Below are 15,807 nucleotides of genomic sequence, written 5' to 3'. Positions count from 1 at the left end.
AAGTTTCCACGCTGATTTCTCTCCATTCTATTTTCAATGTAGTCATTAATTTCCATGCGCAAATTGTCTTGAATGGCTTGTTTATTGCAATATCAAGAGTCTGGAGATAGGCCTTATTTTCAGGGGATACCTTATATTTCACTCAGATGGAAACCTGTAAGTAGGTCTTATTTTCGGAGGATGTCTTATTTTCGGGGAAACACGGTAGTTCACTTTTTGAAGAGATTAAGCCATCCTTTGCTTATGTTGACATTTTGTAATTATCACTTGATAATTGGTACTTGAGGCATACGGACTTACTCAGCTAGTCATGTAGTATTCAGAGGTTTTTTTCTACTCTTAAGAGTCAGCACATCACATTTTCTTATTACCATAAATTGTATGATCATAATGACAATTATATTGACTTGGCATTTGTGTCAGTCACAATCATTACATTATATAGTCATAATTATGACTCTAGAACATTACTTCAAGGGTCTTGACCCTGGCCAAAAAACTGAAAAGTGTGGGAGGTTACAAGTCAAAGTAATGCAAGCATTTTTATCAAATGTGGTTAAATTTCACTTTCAGTTCATTTAGAGAGCATTAAATTTATATTAAAAGGTATTTCACTTTCTGAAAAATGCATTAATTAGGACTAATTACAATGTTCTACCTTATAACATGTCTCAGATAAATTAATGATCTTGATAACTAGAAAAAGAGAGCTTTTGTGTAAGATAAATCACATTGAGTAATGCAAGGTAATATACCATATTCTCATTGTAAATTCCAAAGGCAAAGTGGATTATTAATCAAGTCAAGAATATTCCCTCAAAGGTGACTACATCGAGATTTCCAATGCTAGATACATATCATCAAAGGTATCTAAAAAAGAGAATCTCTTCAGTTGTAATAACAGGTCACACAACTTTATAGGCCAGAATCATCACTTAGAAACAAATAGGTAACAGGAGGAGATACTCTGCAATTTAGTTTTAACCCTCTGAAACAAAGAGCCTTCCAAATTCCTCTGTGGTATAGAAAAAATGCTGTATTGATGTCAGTTAAACAAATGTGTTTTAAGTTTATTTTCCTTTGACAGAATATAATAATAGATATGGATTATTTGGAGAAATTAAAATTGTAATTAGTCAGCAATATATAGTAATTAGAGGCCCAGTACACGAATTCGTACACCAGTGGGGTCCCTCAGCCTAGTATATGGATCAGGCCGAAACCGGCTCTCTGACATCCCCAATGGGTCCTGGATTGCAAGAGGGCGCAGGCCAGGCCAAGTGATGCCACTGGTGCATGATCAGGGCTGGGAGGGACAGGGGAGGTTAGCCAGCCAGGGAGGGGCCACGGGAGGGCTCCAGGGTGTGTCCATCCCATCTTACTCAGTCCTAATCAGGGATCCCTACAAGCTAACCTACCAGTTGGAGTGTCTGCCCCCTGGTGTCAATACACATCATAGCAACTGGTCAACCAATCAACTGTCTGCCCCCTGGTGGTCAGTGCACATCATAGCGAGCAGTTGAGCAGCCTTAGTATATATAATATTAGCATATTACACTTTGATTGGTTGAACAGATGATCCAACACTTAGCACATTAGGCTTTTATTATATAGGATTACCTGTTTTATTATTTCATGTGATATCTGTTTTTAAGGATATTGATTAGCTGATATTCAATATTACATTTGTTATATTCTTTCTCTTTTCTTTCCTTATTCTCAGGATATTGTCAATACAATCATCAAGCACTGCTCACCTCAGTTTTTTTCACTTGGTTTGCCTGGTGCCACAATGCTTATTATGGATTTTATTGTAGCAGCTGGCAGAGTGGCTTCTTCAGCTTTTCTCAATGTAAGTTTTTATTTCCTGTTCTTCATAATATAACAAATATTAGTTAACCAGGACACTACTAAAGAGCAAGAAAGGAAGAGCTAAGATGTTCTTGATAAAAATATAGCAATCTAACGTTGAGGAAATTTCACAGTTTAGTTGGAATTGTTGTGTCTCCTGCATTAAAAAAGTAAGAAGTTCTAATGTATACGATTGTATAACTAAAATTTGTTGAGGAATTGACCCAAGAGCTATAAAAATGGACTAAATCTGATAAGCAAAACTGAATTTTAAACCGAGCAAATACATATATAAAGACAGGAGGGAAGAAAGTAAAGAAATAACAATGGACTATAGCAAAAGAAAAGAAAGAAACAGTGGTGAGATAACCCAGAAAATATGCTCTTAGGAATACACTCTAACCTCTACAACAGCATGTGGGATTTTTTTATGGAGCTGAGGTGGTGCCAAGTAACTCAGTGTAGTTGGAACATGTTCATTTTAAGAGGCAAGTGTGAACTAAAGAGAAAGACAGTGACTGTTTATAGTTCTAAAGAGAATAGATTTCATCCTAAGGAAATAATGAAGAACCATTGAAGGGTTTTAAGAAAAGAGTGACATGATCAAATTTCTATTTTAGAAAGATCACTCTGGAGCAAAGTATAAAAAATAATTAACTGAAAGCCTACTAGAAAATTCAAAGAGTATTTGGGGAAGAATAATCAGTAATACTTGACTAGCACTTTATAACTTGCAAAGCAGTTTTACAAACTTTTTTTTTTCATTTTTCATTTATAAGCTACAAAAGACCGACAGTGATGAGGGGAAGTTCTATTTGGGGCATAGTAAGCTGCCCATTAGACATGAATGAGATGTAGGGAGGTCCATTGTATGTATTACTCAGGAGCTCAAAGGATACATCAGGACTGAAAATGTAAAAGCTGGGAAACATTGCTTTTGAGATAGTATTGAAACCCATGAAACTGGATGCAATCACCAAGGAAATTTGCAAATAAAAGAAAAACCGTGTTTATAGTTATTAATCTAAATTCTCTAGTTCCCTGAGAACAGTGATCATGTCTTCTCATCTTGCATCTCCAGGTCCTAGCCCAGCATCATACTTATAGATATTTATTAATTGAATGTGTATTTATTTAGCACTGTCCCATTGATCTATATGCCTGTTCTTATGCCAGTAGTAGGCTGTTTTGATTAGGGCAGCTTTGTAGTATAACTTGAAATCTGGTATTGTGATTCCTCCAACTTCGTTTTTCTTTCTTATTATAAATTGCTGCAACTATTCAGGGTTGCATTTTTGGAGTATTTGTTCCAGATCTCTGAAATTTTAATAGGGATTGCATTAAATCCATTGATTGTCACTTGTTTATATCTCCTTCTGTCTCTTTTTTCAACTTTCTATAGTTTTCCAAGTATAGGTCTTTTGCCTCCTTGGTTAAATTTATTCCTAAGTATCTCAAGTTTTTTTTGTTTTTTTTTATTGCAATAGTAAATGGGATTGTTTAATTTCTCTTCCTGAGAATTCATTATTTGTGTATAAAAAAAGCCTTCTATTTTTGGGTGTTGATTTTGTTATCCTGCTACATTGCCAGATTCATTTGTTAAATCTAGCAGTTCTTTTTGGTGGAGTCTTAGTGTTTTCTAGGTACAATACCATATCATCTGTGAATAATGAAAGTTATTCTTCCTCCTTTCCAATTTGGATTTCTTTTATTTCTTCTTCTTGTCTGATTGCTATGGCTAGCACTTCCAGTACTATGTTAAATAAGAGTGGTGAAAGCACACATCCCTGTCTTATTCCTATTCTTAGAGGAAATGCTTTTAGTTTTTTCGCATTGAATATGATTTTGGCTATAGGTTTGTCATATATGGCCTTTATTCTGTTGAGATAAACTCCCTATATTCCCACTGTGCTGAGAGTTTTTATAAAAAATGAGTGTTAGATTTTGTTGAATGTGTTTTCTGCACCTCTTGATATGATCATGTGGTTTTTGTCTTTCAATTTGTTTATGTGATGTATCTCATTTATTGATTTGGGAATATTGTACCAGCCTTGCATCCCTGGAATAAATCCCACTTGGCCATGGTTTATAATCTTTTTAACATATTGCTCGGTGTGATTTGCTAATATTTTGTTGAGGATTTTAACATCTGTATTCATCAGGGATATTGGCTTGTAATTCTTTTTCTTTGTAGTGTCTTTATCTGATTTTGGAATTAGGATAATGCTTGTCTCATAAAAAGAGTTTGGAAGTGTTCCTTCCTCTTGGATTTTCTGAAATAGTTTGAGGAATACAGATGTGCTTTGAATGTTTGGTAAAACTCCCGTGTGAAGCTGTTGGGACCTGGACTTTTGTTTGCTGGAAGTTTTTTGATTGCTGCTTCTATTTCATCAGTTGTTATTGGCCTATTCAGGTTTTCTGATTCATCCTGATTCAATTTTGGGAGATTGTATTTTTCTAGGAATTTTTCATTTTATCCACATTGTCCAGCTTCTTGACATAAAATTGTTCATAGTATTTTCTTACAATCCTTTGTGTTGCTGTGGTGTAGATGGTTACTTTTCCACTTTTGATTCTGATTTTATTTATTTGGGTCCTCTCTCTTTGTTTTTTGATGAGTCTGGCTAATGGTTTATCAATTGTGTTTAACCTTTCAAAGAACCAGCTCTTGGTTTCATTGATTTAAAAAAAATTTTTTTTAGTATCTGTTATTTATTTCTGTTCTAATATTTATTTCCTTCCTTATGATTCCTTTGGGCTTTTCTTATTGTTCTCTTTCTAGTTCTTTAAGTTGTAGGGTTAAATATGCTGATTTTTCTTGTTCTCTGAGGTATGCCTGTAGTACTATGAATTTCCCTCTCAGGACTGCTTTTGCTGTATCCCAGAGATTTTTAGGTTGTTGTGTGTTAATTTTCATTTGTTTCCAGGAATTTTTTTTATTTCTTTCTTAATCTCATTGGGTAATCTATCTAATAAAAGAGTAATATGCAAATTGACCATCACTCCAAGACACAAGATGGCTGCCCCCGTGTGGAAAAAAATGACTGCCCCCATGTGGACACAAGATGGCCTGCAGGGGAGGGCCCTTGTGGGAAGTTAGGGGTGACCAGGCCAGCAGAGGAGGGCAGTTATGAGAGACCAAGCCAGCAGGGAAAGGCAGTTGGGGGGAGGGGGGGACCCGGGCCTGCAGGGGAGGGGAGTTGGGTGGGGGATCAGGCCTGCAGTGGAGGGCAGTTGGGGGAGACCAGTCCTGCAGGGGAGGGTTGTTGAGTGGGGAGGACCAGGCCTGCATTGGAGGACAGTTGGGGTAGAGGGACCAGGCCAGCATGGAAGGGCATTTGTGGGGGACCAGGCCTGTGTGTGTGTGTGTGGCGGGGGGGGGGGGGGGGGGGGGGGGGGGTTTGGGCAATTAGGCCAGCAGGGAGGGCAGTTAAGGTTGACTGGGCCAGTAGAGGAGGGCAGTTGGGGGAGATCAGGCCAGCCAGAGAGAGCAGTTGGGGGGGACCAGGCTCCCCGGGGAGGGCAGTTGCGGGGGGACCAATCCTGAAGGGGAAGGCAGTTGGGGGGAACCAGGCCTGCAGGGGAGGGCAGTTAGGGGAAATCGGGCTGGCCGAGGAACTGTTAGGTGTTGATCAGGCTGCAAGGCAGAAGCGTTTAGGGGCAATCAGGCAGAGGCAGGCAAGCAGTTGGGAGCAAGCAGTCCTTGAGTATGAGAGGAATGTCCAACTGATTCCAGTGGGATCGGGTCTAAGAAGGGTGGTCAGACATCCCTCAAGGGGTCCTAAATTGGAGAGGGTGCGGGCTGGGCTGAGGGACACCCTCCCACACCCGTGCACGAATTTCGTGCACCGGGCCTCTAGTTGTTTAATAACATGCTATTTAGCCTCCATGTGTTTGAATGTTTTAGAACAATGTGTTATTTATTAACCAATGTCATCCTAATGAAAATAATAATTTTTTTTTTAAAGAACAGTGTCTTATGATGTATGAGCTGCCTTTAAAACAAAAATATAATTTTCCTTACAACTAGGGTAATTTTGTGTTGTTAAGATTTTTAAAAATGTATAGTCTCATTAACTAAGGCTAATTTCGGCTTATTAGCTGCTCTTGAGGAAAGCTCTGCTATTTGTTGCCCTTATTGAGAATTATAGGAGTTTATATGGGAAATATAAATGAAAATCTGAATCTTTTTGTGCTTCCCTGTTTCTTTTTGAATTTTGTCTTATTTGCTTACTTCTCTGTGTAATATAGTTAGGTGATAAAATAATTTTTCTGATAATTTAAATAACACTAATATATTTTAAAGATTTTAAAAATCTGTTTACTTGTAGGCACCAAGAGTGGAAGCACAAGTTCTTCTGGGATCTTTAGTTTGCTTTCCTAACTTATATTGTGAACTGCCTGCTCTTCATCCCAATATTCCTGATATTGCTGTGTCTCAGTTTACAGATGTTAAGGTAAGAAATCAGATGCTAATTGTTAGCATTTAAATGATGTATAATCATAATGTATATTCAATAAAATGTGTATGCTTTCTTTTCTTAGAAATCCACATAATTGTTAAAGAACATTAACTAGCCATACTCCTCAGAACACAGGCTGGAATGTTTATTAGTAGCATAGCCTTTTTTGTGTTCATAACTGCTTTGGAAATGTTTTCTGATTATTGAACCCACCCACGTGTCAGTCTCTTAGGATTCATTCATTCACTCACTGAACATTTATTGAAACATTCTATGTGCCAGATACAGTCCTAGTAATATAAAGCTTCTAAGATTAAGATGGCACTAAACCTGCATATTAACTCTCTCCCTCTCCCAATTTCTCAATGTGAGGAATCAAACATAATGTAATAGAATATTCTGTTCTGCTGTAGAAATTGAGGTTTGGGGTCCTATGAACCTAAAGCATTAACAGGCTTGAACAGGAGATGGTGCAAATTAAAGTGTCTATATAATTGCTAATGGAATTCATTCTAAATACTGAACCTTAAAAATAAAGATAATAGTGTCTGATTAGGAGCAGATATGCTTCTATTATATAAAGAGCCAGGGTCCGTAACGACCAAGGCTCAGCCCAACACAGGAAGTCAGTGCTGGGTTGTCAGGGCTACCCAGCTCTGACTGCCGAGGTGGCTGCGGATCAGGCCCAGGGAGAGGCCTGCAGAGAGAGAGGCAAGGTCTGGCCCCCAGCCTTTGTGGCAGCTTTGATCAGCCATTGCCTCTCCCTTTCTCTCCCAGCTTCACCAGCAGCCGCACCTGTTTCTCTCCGAGCCTTCTCGGGGGCTGCTGATCAGGCCTAGAGATAGGCCTGGAGACATTGATTGGCATAGAAACCAAACAATCAAAACCAAATCTGGGTGAAGTGCCAGGAGCCAATGGCTTCCTAGGAGGCAGAGCTTTTGACGCTGACTGGCTTAGAAACTGACAAATCAGAACCTAATCTGGGTGAACTGCGAAGGCTGGTGTGGGGGTGGGGAGGAGGGCGCGGGGGGGGGGGAAGGGGGGGGTGTTAGAGGTAATCAGGCAGGCAGGCAGGCAGGTGAGCAGTTAGGAGCCAGTGGTTCTAGGATGTGAGAAGGTGCAGGCTGGGCTGAGGGGACCCACCCCCTCTGTGCACCAATTTCATAAGTTTTATAAGTTTCATAAAAACTTATAACCAGGCCTCTAGTTCTATGTAATCTAGCTATACTACTAAAAGGGTTATATGCTACTTAAACCGGGTTGACTGGCCATCTTCTGGATATCCAACCTCCTTCCAGACAAAGCATCGGTGGTGAGGGCTGAGGCAGAGGCAGGGGCTATCAGGTTGGCAGGGGAGGATAGTTGGGGGCAAGATCAGGCTGACAGGGGATTAGGGGTAACCAGACCAACAGGGGAATGTAGTTGGGGGCAACCAGGTCATAAGGGGAGGGCAGTTAGGGACGATGAGGCAGGCAGAGGCAGTTAGGGGTGATCAGCCCAACAGGGAAGGGCCGTTGGGAGCAAGATCAGGCCCGTGGGGGAGGGTAGTTGGAGTGAACCAGGCTGGCAGGGGAGGGCAGTCAGGAGTGATCAGGCAGGCAGAGGCATTGGGGGTGATATCAAGCTGAAAGGGGAGAGCAGTTAGGGGCAAGATCAGGCTGGCAGGGGAGGGCAGTTAGGGACGATCAGGGAGGCAGGCAGCCAGAAGTAGTTAGGGGCGATCAGGCAGGCAGGCAGGTGAGCAGTTAGAAGCCAGCCATCCTAGATTGCAAGAGGGACGTCCAACCACCAATTTAGGCCCTATCCTGTGGGATCAGGCCTAAACCGGTGATCGGACATCCCCCAAGGGGTCCCCAATTGGAGAGGGTGCAGGCAGGGCTGTGCACTTGGCCCCTAGTTGTTTATAAACCTTTTTTTAAAAAGTTGTTTTTGGCTACTATGGCAAGATATTTCAGACTGGGAAGTTTATAAAAATGACAGAAGAATATTTCTCATATTTCTGGAGGCTGAGAAATCCAAAATCAAAGGGTTAGCATAGTCGTTTTTAATGTGAGGGCCCTCTTCCAGTTCATTCTGGGCCTTCTCCCTGTGTCCTCACAAAGTAAAAAGAGCCAGGGAGTTCTGTGGGGGTCTCTTTTGTAAGATCATTAATTTTATTCATAAAGGCTTCACTCTCATGACTTAAGCACATTCTAATACCATCATCTCTGGAGGTTAGGACTTAAGAATTTTGAGGGGACAAACATTCAGACCATACCATTGTTTTATTTATTTAGCTAATTTTATGAGTAATATTAGACCGTTAAAAGTATGTACATGAGAACAAAGACTGTTGGTTTTATTTCAATATAGTATTCCTAGCACCTGGCATAGTCGCCATTTAATAAATATTTATTGAATTAACGAATGAACTCTTACTCATTGCTACTATTTCCTCCTTATTTTAGGAACTTATAATCAAAACTGTATTAAGCTCAGCAAGAGATGAGCCCTCTGGTCCTGCACGGTAGGTCAGATATTCTTAAGATTTATTATAACTATTCTATTTGCAATCTCACGTTCGAAGTTTATTTAGTCCACATTGTTTCAGATACACAAAAGCTATTCTGAATTAAAAATTTAAATTATTTGTATGATTAAATACTTTTCTCATGATTTAAATATGAACCTTTTTTCATTAAAAAGATAAAATATTAGTCACCCATTTTAGTATCTTTACCCTCAGTATTGAAAATGACTTTTTCAATTATTTTTAAATATATTTTGCTTTTCATTAGATTATATATTCACTGTCTCTTCTGCCATACCTAATTGTAGTAGTTACCCAGTGAATGTTACTTAAATTGAATTAAAATAAAATATTTTTATTATAGAAAGTAATGTATTAAAGAAAGTAGTATATATTGATATTAATAAATATTGGATAAGGTTTTTCTATTATATTATAGAAGTAATGTATTCTATTAATATATGTACTTTACATATACAACATATTATATAGTAATGTGTGTTACATAGTAAATATAAGATTTTAGAATGTTTTTCTTTTTAAATGCCTTATTTAGAAGCAAAAAATTGTCGTTTTCTGTTTTACTAAACCTTTTAAAAAGGTTAAGATTTATCACATGGTTGCCAGTATCACATGTTTCTTCTCATCCCCAAAATATCATTAATTCGTGTAATATTATAGAATTATATTGAATATAATTCTAATATAATGTCATTAGCTTCAAAAGTGGTCTGTGTTGTTCCTCCTCTGACCTATATCTCTGCAAAGCTTTCTTTTTTCCAATTACCTACATATTTTTTGACCCAGGTTAATGAAAATGCAGATCATGGCTTTGACCATTTGAATATTCTAATTTAAGTATCTTATTTTTTCCACCAGTAAAAATAATGTAAAATTAATAGTTTGCTTAAATGAGACATAGCTCCAGCTTTTTAATTCAGTTCCATATTTTTCTCACTTAATAGTCAAGTTAATTAAAAACGAATCTCTTTGAGCTCAGTTGGTGTAGTACAATGGTTGAGCATCAACCTATGAAAGGGGAGGTCACAGTTCAATTTCAGCCAGGACACCCACCTGAATTGCACACTTGATCCTCAGTAGGGGGCATGAGGGAAGCAGCCAAATCAAAGATCTTCTCTTATCATAGATGTTTCCATCTCTCTGTCCCTCTCCCTTCCTCTCTGAAATCAATTAAAAAATATATATATTTTAAAATCACAAATCTTTTTGAGTAAATTTTTATTTTAATTTAATCATTTTAATACTGGACATCCCTAGAAAATGACATTGTCTTTTCCATTATACCATATTTTCGTTTCTGGTAGCTTTACCCTCAAATGTGATTATTTTGAATATTAATTTTCTAGTATTTTCTATGTCAATAATGACAATCTTTTGAGTTTGCAAGAATTTTCCTATAACATTGTTTTATTTATTCCTCATCACAATTCTAAGAAATTAATGGGATCATCATTATTCTCACAAGTTTGCTAGCATTGTCAGCTACGTTGCAGAGGTCCTTTGGTCTCTGACTGCCCGGCACTGGGCCAAGTTTGCTAGCATGAAACCAATGTCTTAGAAAACTAACATTTACTAAGTCCTTTCTAAGTGCCAGGCACTGTTCTAAATACTTTATTACCTCATTTGTAACAACTCTAGAAGATAGATACAATTTGTATCCTCCCTATTATAGGAGCCCAGAGTATTTAAATAATTATCCCTATCACCCAGCAATGGCAGAGCCATGATTAAAACCTTGATAGTTTGTCTTCAGAGCCTTATTAGATGCATAAATAATAATAGTTGAACCACATTTGAACCTAGAGCTTCAGATTCTAGATTTTCTGCCTGTTTCTTTTTAACTATGTTGCCTCTCAAGTAAAGAATATTGAAGCCTAAAATATAGATCCGCAGAAAGACTTGGGCATCATTAACACAATAGCTTTTATTGAGAATAGGCCTTAGAAGCTTATACCCCCAAAATTGATATGGAGCAGAGTTGAGGCATACTGGGAATGATCTAGATTATTTGGATATCTTTAGGAATGTAGGAAACTGTGTATGCAGGTGTGCAATCACTAAAGAAAAAAGAAAAAAGACCCGTTAAGCAGTTGTACTCCCAGTCTGTGCCTTTAGTTAGCTGCATCCCTGGAGAACTTTGCCTCAGGTTAGAGTTTAATGTTACCTGATGATTACAACTCTTTCTACTGCTAACAATGAAATTTGATTATTTATGTCTATACATATATATTATAAGTTTGATTATTTAGATCTATGAATATATATTATATCTGTTCATATAATATATATTATCTAAGACTCATGGTAGACAATAGTAGAGAAAAAATAAAGCAGTAGACTTGTTTTGAAGACTTTCTGGTAGTTTTGCTAGTAAACCATTTTTAGTATTGATACTGTGCTAGACTGAAAGAGAGGACTGAAGAACTTCTGATCCGATGTGTTCAGTAAAATGTTTCTGCATTGAATTATTCCGAAATTTAGCATTCTGCTGAATTTAAGAATATCAGTACCAGGACATGTTATGTATGTAACTAGGATCCTAGAAGGAGTCAATTTTTTTTTATTCATAATACCATTATATTCCTCATCAGAAACTTATATTTTAACACACTAATGGAATTTCACTGATTGTGATCACAAATTACTCCCTTCAAGCTGAAATAGTACAAATAGGATAAGGAAGACATTAGGCAACAGAACAAAAATTCTACAAGTTCTGTTTCAGTTGGAATCCCTTTATGAAGTATATACATTTTATTTGTGTGCCTAATCTGTTTTTTAAAGAGTTTGTAGTTTGCTTAAATTTATTTTGATGCTATCAGTTAATCAAATGACATCCTTTCCTTTTCGAAAGCAGGGTACATTTGGGGAATCTATGAAAATATCAATTTCTTAATATGGGTTTGTTAGAAAAATCTTTTATATTCTCTCTACCTCTGACTTTGGTAATAAGTAATAATTGAAAATTAGATTTAAAGTTTTAGGGATGTGCTTTCCTCCTTTGTCTTCCTAAGAAGAGCTAACATACAAAGTAACAAATTGATCATTTTACTTAAACAGTGCATGTTCCTTCTATGCTGGCTAGTTGTGGGTGTTTTGGTTGTGATGGTGGTTTCATTTCTTTAAAAGCGCATACATTTTTATTTGTATCATTATTGTTTGCCTTTTTTGCAGATGTGTAGCACTTTGCAGTTTAGGTATTTGGATTTGTGAAGAACTAGTCCATGAGTCTCATCATCCTCAAATTAAGGAAGCTCTGAATGTAATATGTGTTTCCTTGAAGGTAAAAAAATACCCCCCAACCTCCCCCCCCCCCCCCCCCCACAAAACAACAAAGCACTGTTTAGTGGAATATATTAAAATAGTATAGAATCATGATTATTTTTTCTCCAAATGTTAATTATAGATTGTACCCTTTAATAAATGTTTTCATTAATTTATTACTACATTATTTCCTTGCTCCTGACTTTTTCTTCAAGAGTGGTCCTAGTCAACTTTTTATGTATTTGGCTTTGTCCATAGGAAACATATGAGTGGCTCTTAAAAAGGAAATCAGTCATTTAACAACATGGCTTGTTTGTTTTTTCTTTATCAGTGTTTTTGTAACCTACTGTTTGATCTTTACTACTTCTGAATTCTTGAACTGCTCAACTTTTTTACTTTATCATTCAAGTTAAATGCCAAAATAAGATGTGTTCAGAATAAACCAATTATTTGAAGATTCTAAATGAATAAATGGATTTTTTTAAATTTCTGAATAGTTGCATAATATTTTTTCTGTCTTAAAACTTATATTACATTATCTGTTTAGGACTCTAAAGATACAGTGTACAGATATCACTGATTTGACACATAATTCTGAGCATATCCTGTTTGAAGTGTTTTATTAGGCAGAGTAAGAGGGATATCAGAATGAAAAGAATTGTAAATACTAGATTCAATAGATTAATGATCTGATGCTGAAAAAGATTAAAATAAGAGGAATAAAGTATAAAAAGCTGAGATAACCAAATGAGTGGTGCAAACTGCTGATTGAGTTCAGAGGAAGCAGAGATCACTTTGACTTAGGTATCAGAAAAGACTTGGGAAAGGGGAAACTTTTGGTCAGGGCTTGAAGAGTGGATAGAATTTGGTCATAGAAAAGCATGAAAAGCATGACTTTATGCCACTGGGGAGTCATTTAAGACTTTTAAGTATATGGAATGTTAGCATCAGAGGAGTTTTTCAGATTATTTTGGAAGTATTGTGTCTAGTAGATTTGAATGGGGCAAGATTGGTAATAAGATTAGAAGCTGCTGTAAAAATCTAGGTAAGAAAAAATGGAATAAGGTTTAAATGAGGACAGTCAAACAATCCAAAGGAAAAGTAAAATTGTATCTTTGCAGCTGTATATTTATCTTCCTAATAATACTTCAATAATCACTTTATAAATATAGAATGACAAAAAATATGAAGTTTCAAATTTTTCAGCAGCTAATGCATAATAGTTCAGGAAGAAATTTTTATGTGTTTTTCTTTTGTTATTTTCACAGTTTACTAATAAAACAGTAGCCCATGTAGCTTGTAACATGCTTCACATGCTGGTTCATTATGTACCTAGACTTCAGATTTACCAACCTGATTCTCCCTTGAAAATTATTCAAGTAAGTAATTTCTTATTTATTTCTCATAACGACCTCTGTTAAGGATTTTAAAATTTGGATACCTTGAAATACAAAATTATTTAGTAGTTTTCATCAAATTTCGCACAAGTAAATAATGGCAACCCAAGGTGCATTTTTGAGTATCAAAAGTTCATGACAGTTCCTTTGTGTTTTATGTTAAAAGATTGTGTTCTTGTTTTTAAATGCTGCCTGCAAATTTATAATTGCCATTGTCTGTATGAATTTGTATTTGGCTTCATTTCATCTCTTAGGTTAAGAAAACATGCCATCCCTCCAACTACCATATCAGGACGTTATTTTGACTCGTTATTTTTCTTTCTTCTTCAGCTAATTATTTATAGTTTTTATTTTGTTTTAATTTCATATGCTTTCTACCATATCTGAACTATTTTACCCATTCATTATTTCTGTCTTGATCTCTATATATAAATAGATCTAATATAAATAGGCTAATACGCAAAGTGTCCCCTCAGGAGTTCAACTGGGGAGAGTGGGAGTTCGTTCACTTGCTATGACATATGCTAACCACCAAGGGCAGCATGGAACAAAGGAAAGCCCCAGCCAGCAGCTGGCAGCCAGGGAAGGGAGGCTCTGGCTGGTGGCCGGAAGTTGGTGAAGGGAGGCCCCTGCTGGCAGCTAGAAGGCCTATATCGTTCCTGATAGCCTGCCAAGCCTAGGGATCCTACCCATGCAAGATTTCTGTGCACTGGACATCTAGTCCTATATAATCCTATATAATAAAAGGCAGATATGCAAATCGACCGAACAGCAGAACAACTGGTCGCTATGACGTGCACTGACCACCAGGGGCAGACGCTCAATGCAGGAGCTGTCCCCTGGTGGTTGGCATGCTCCCACAGGGGAAGTGCTGCTCAGCCGGAAGCTGAGCTTATGGCTGGCTAGTGCAGCAGCAGTGGCAGGAGCCTATCCCGCCTCCACAGCAGTTGGACATCCCCCAAGGGCTCTTGGACTGCGAGAGACCGCAGACCAGGCTGAGGGAACCTCCCCCTTCATGAGTGCATGAATTTCGTGCACCGGGCCTCTAGCATACTATAATAGCCTTCTAATTGACCTGGCTTCTGAGCTCTTCCCTATCAAGTCGTCATTCACATTTACATGACTATTATGTCTATTACCTGAAAATAAACCAGTCTTTTGAGTGGTTTGGTTTTCAGTTGCCTATAAAATAAGATCCAAGTTATTTAGCTGGGATTTTCCAGGCCTTCAGAAGAGGAACCAACCCATCTTTTCAGAATCAGTACATATTCCTTTAAAATACACTGTAGTCCAGGCACCTGAGTTGGCTTAATATTGATTAAACGTACTCCTCACTCTCTTCTTACCTGAAGTGCTCTGATTTTCCTCTTTACATCCCATCTTTAATTATTGGATTAAATCCATCTCATAAAAAAATTAAAACGTTTTCCAGTTCTCTCTAACCAAAATTTATTGTTCTTCATATTCTTGTAACATTTTTGGGAAAGATGGTAATTAATATTTATCAAGCACTTACTATGTACCAGCTAATAAATACACTAATCATCTCCATATGTTACCCCATTTCATCCTTAAAAATCTCTTAAGATGAGCAATTATCTTCCTCTCTCCAAACCCCCCCCCACCACCACCACCAATAATTTAAGATGAGAGGACTAAGCATTTAGTAACTATACAAAGTCACAGCTGACAGGAAAGTGTTCAGGTTTTTCCCACACAACCATATTGCCAGCCTCTATTATAACAGTAAATATATTTGTGTACAACTTCTAAACTTTTTAAGACAAGGGCATCACTTTCATGTAGAATCTGTTAAATAAATATTGGTTGAGTTTAATGTAGGTTGAGAGGTTGGATTTGAGGGTTAGACACACCTGCCATGACTCTGCCACTTGCTAACTTCATAACTATGAACAAGTTACTTTGCTCTCTGAACTCTGTTTTTTTCTTGTCTTTACATTTGGGATAAAAGTATATACCTCACAGAGTTGTTCTGAAGATTAATGAAAAAATATATATGAAGCACTTCACACTTTTTGCCATTAAGATGGGGGATACATAAATTTTAATAAACGTTGGCTGCAGCTATTATTATCAATGGGAATATGATAAATGGATATAACTGTGAATGTGCATCTGTATGCTAGTATGAAAACATTTGAAAATTTTACCCTTTAAGATTGCTTATTCTATTTGAAAATTAAGTTTGTTCTCTAAGCAGATTATTTTTTATTTGAAAGCCTTCAAATTCTTTTCCTTATTTTCTTTATCAGTTTATATATTGATACTTATCTAAGTACTT

At 37.1% G+C, this 15,807-nt stretch overlaps 1 protein-coding gene across 14 annotated transcripts in view; it reads left to right on the top strand.

Annotated features, from left to right (window-relative positions):
- RALGAPA1 (Ral GTPase activating protein catalytic subunit alpha 1) overlaps nucleotides 1–15,807 on the top strand; it is a 224,591-nt gene that overhangs the window by 115,041 nt on the left and 93,743 nt on the right. For all 14 annotated transcript variants that reach the window (XM_045585379.1, XM_036451922.2, XM_036452055.2 and 11 more), the window contains 5 exons: nucleotides 1,724–1,852; nucleotides 6,183–6,308; nucleotides 8,762–8,820; nucleotides 12,019–12,127; nucleotides 13,377–13,487. In XM_045585379.1, the coding sequence (XP_045441335.1) occupies nucleotides 1,724–1,852; nucleotides 6,183–6,308; nucleotides 8,762–8,820; nucleotides 12,019–12,127; nucleotides 13,377–13,487 (534 nt within the window). The remainder of the gene's footprint in view (nucleotides 1–1,723; nucleotides 1,853–6,182; nucleotides 6,309–8,761; nucleotides 8,821–12,018; nucleotides 12,128–13,376; nucleotides 13,488–15,807) is intronic.

This window comes from Pipistrellus kuhlii, unplaced genomic scaffold, assembly GCF_014108245.1.
Source record: "Pipistrellus kuhlii isolate mPipKuh1 unplaced genomic scaffold, mPipKuh1.p scaffold_m20_p_1, whole genome shotgun sequence".
NCBI lineage: Eukaryota > Metazoa > Chordata > Mammalia > Chiroptera > Vespertilionidae > Pipistrellus > Pipistrellus kuhlii.
Note: the sequence above shows the minus strand (reverse complement) of the source record. Positions and strands in the feature narration are given on the sequence as shown.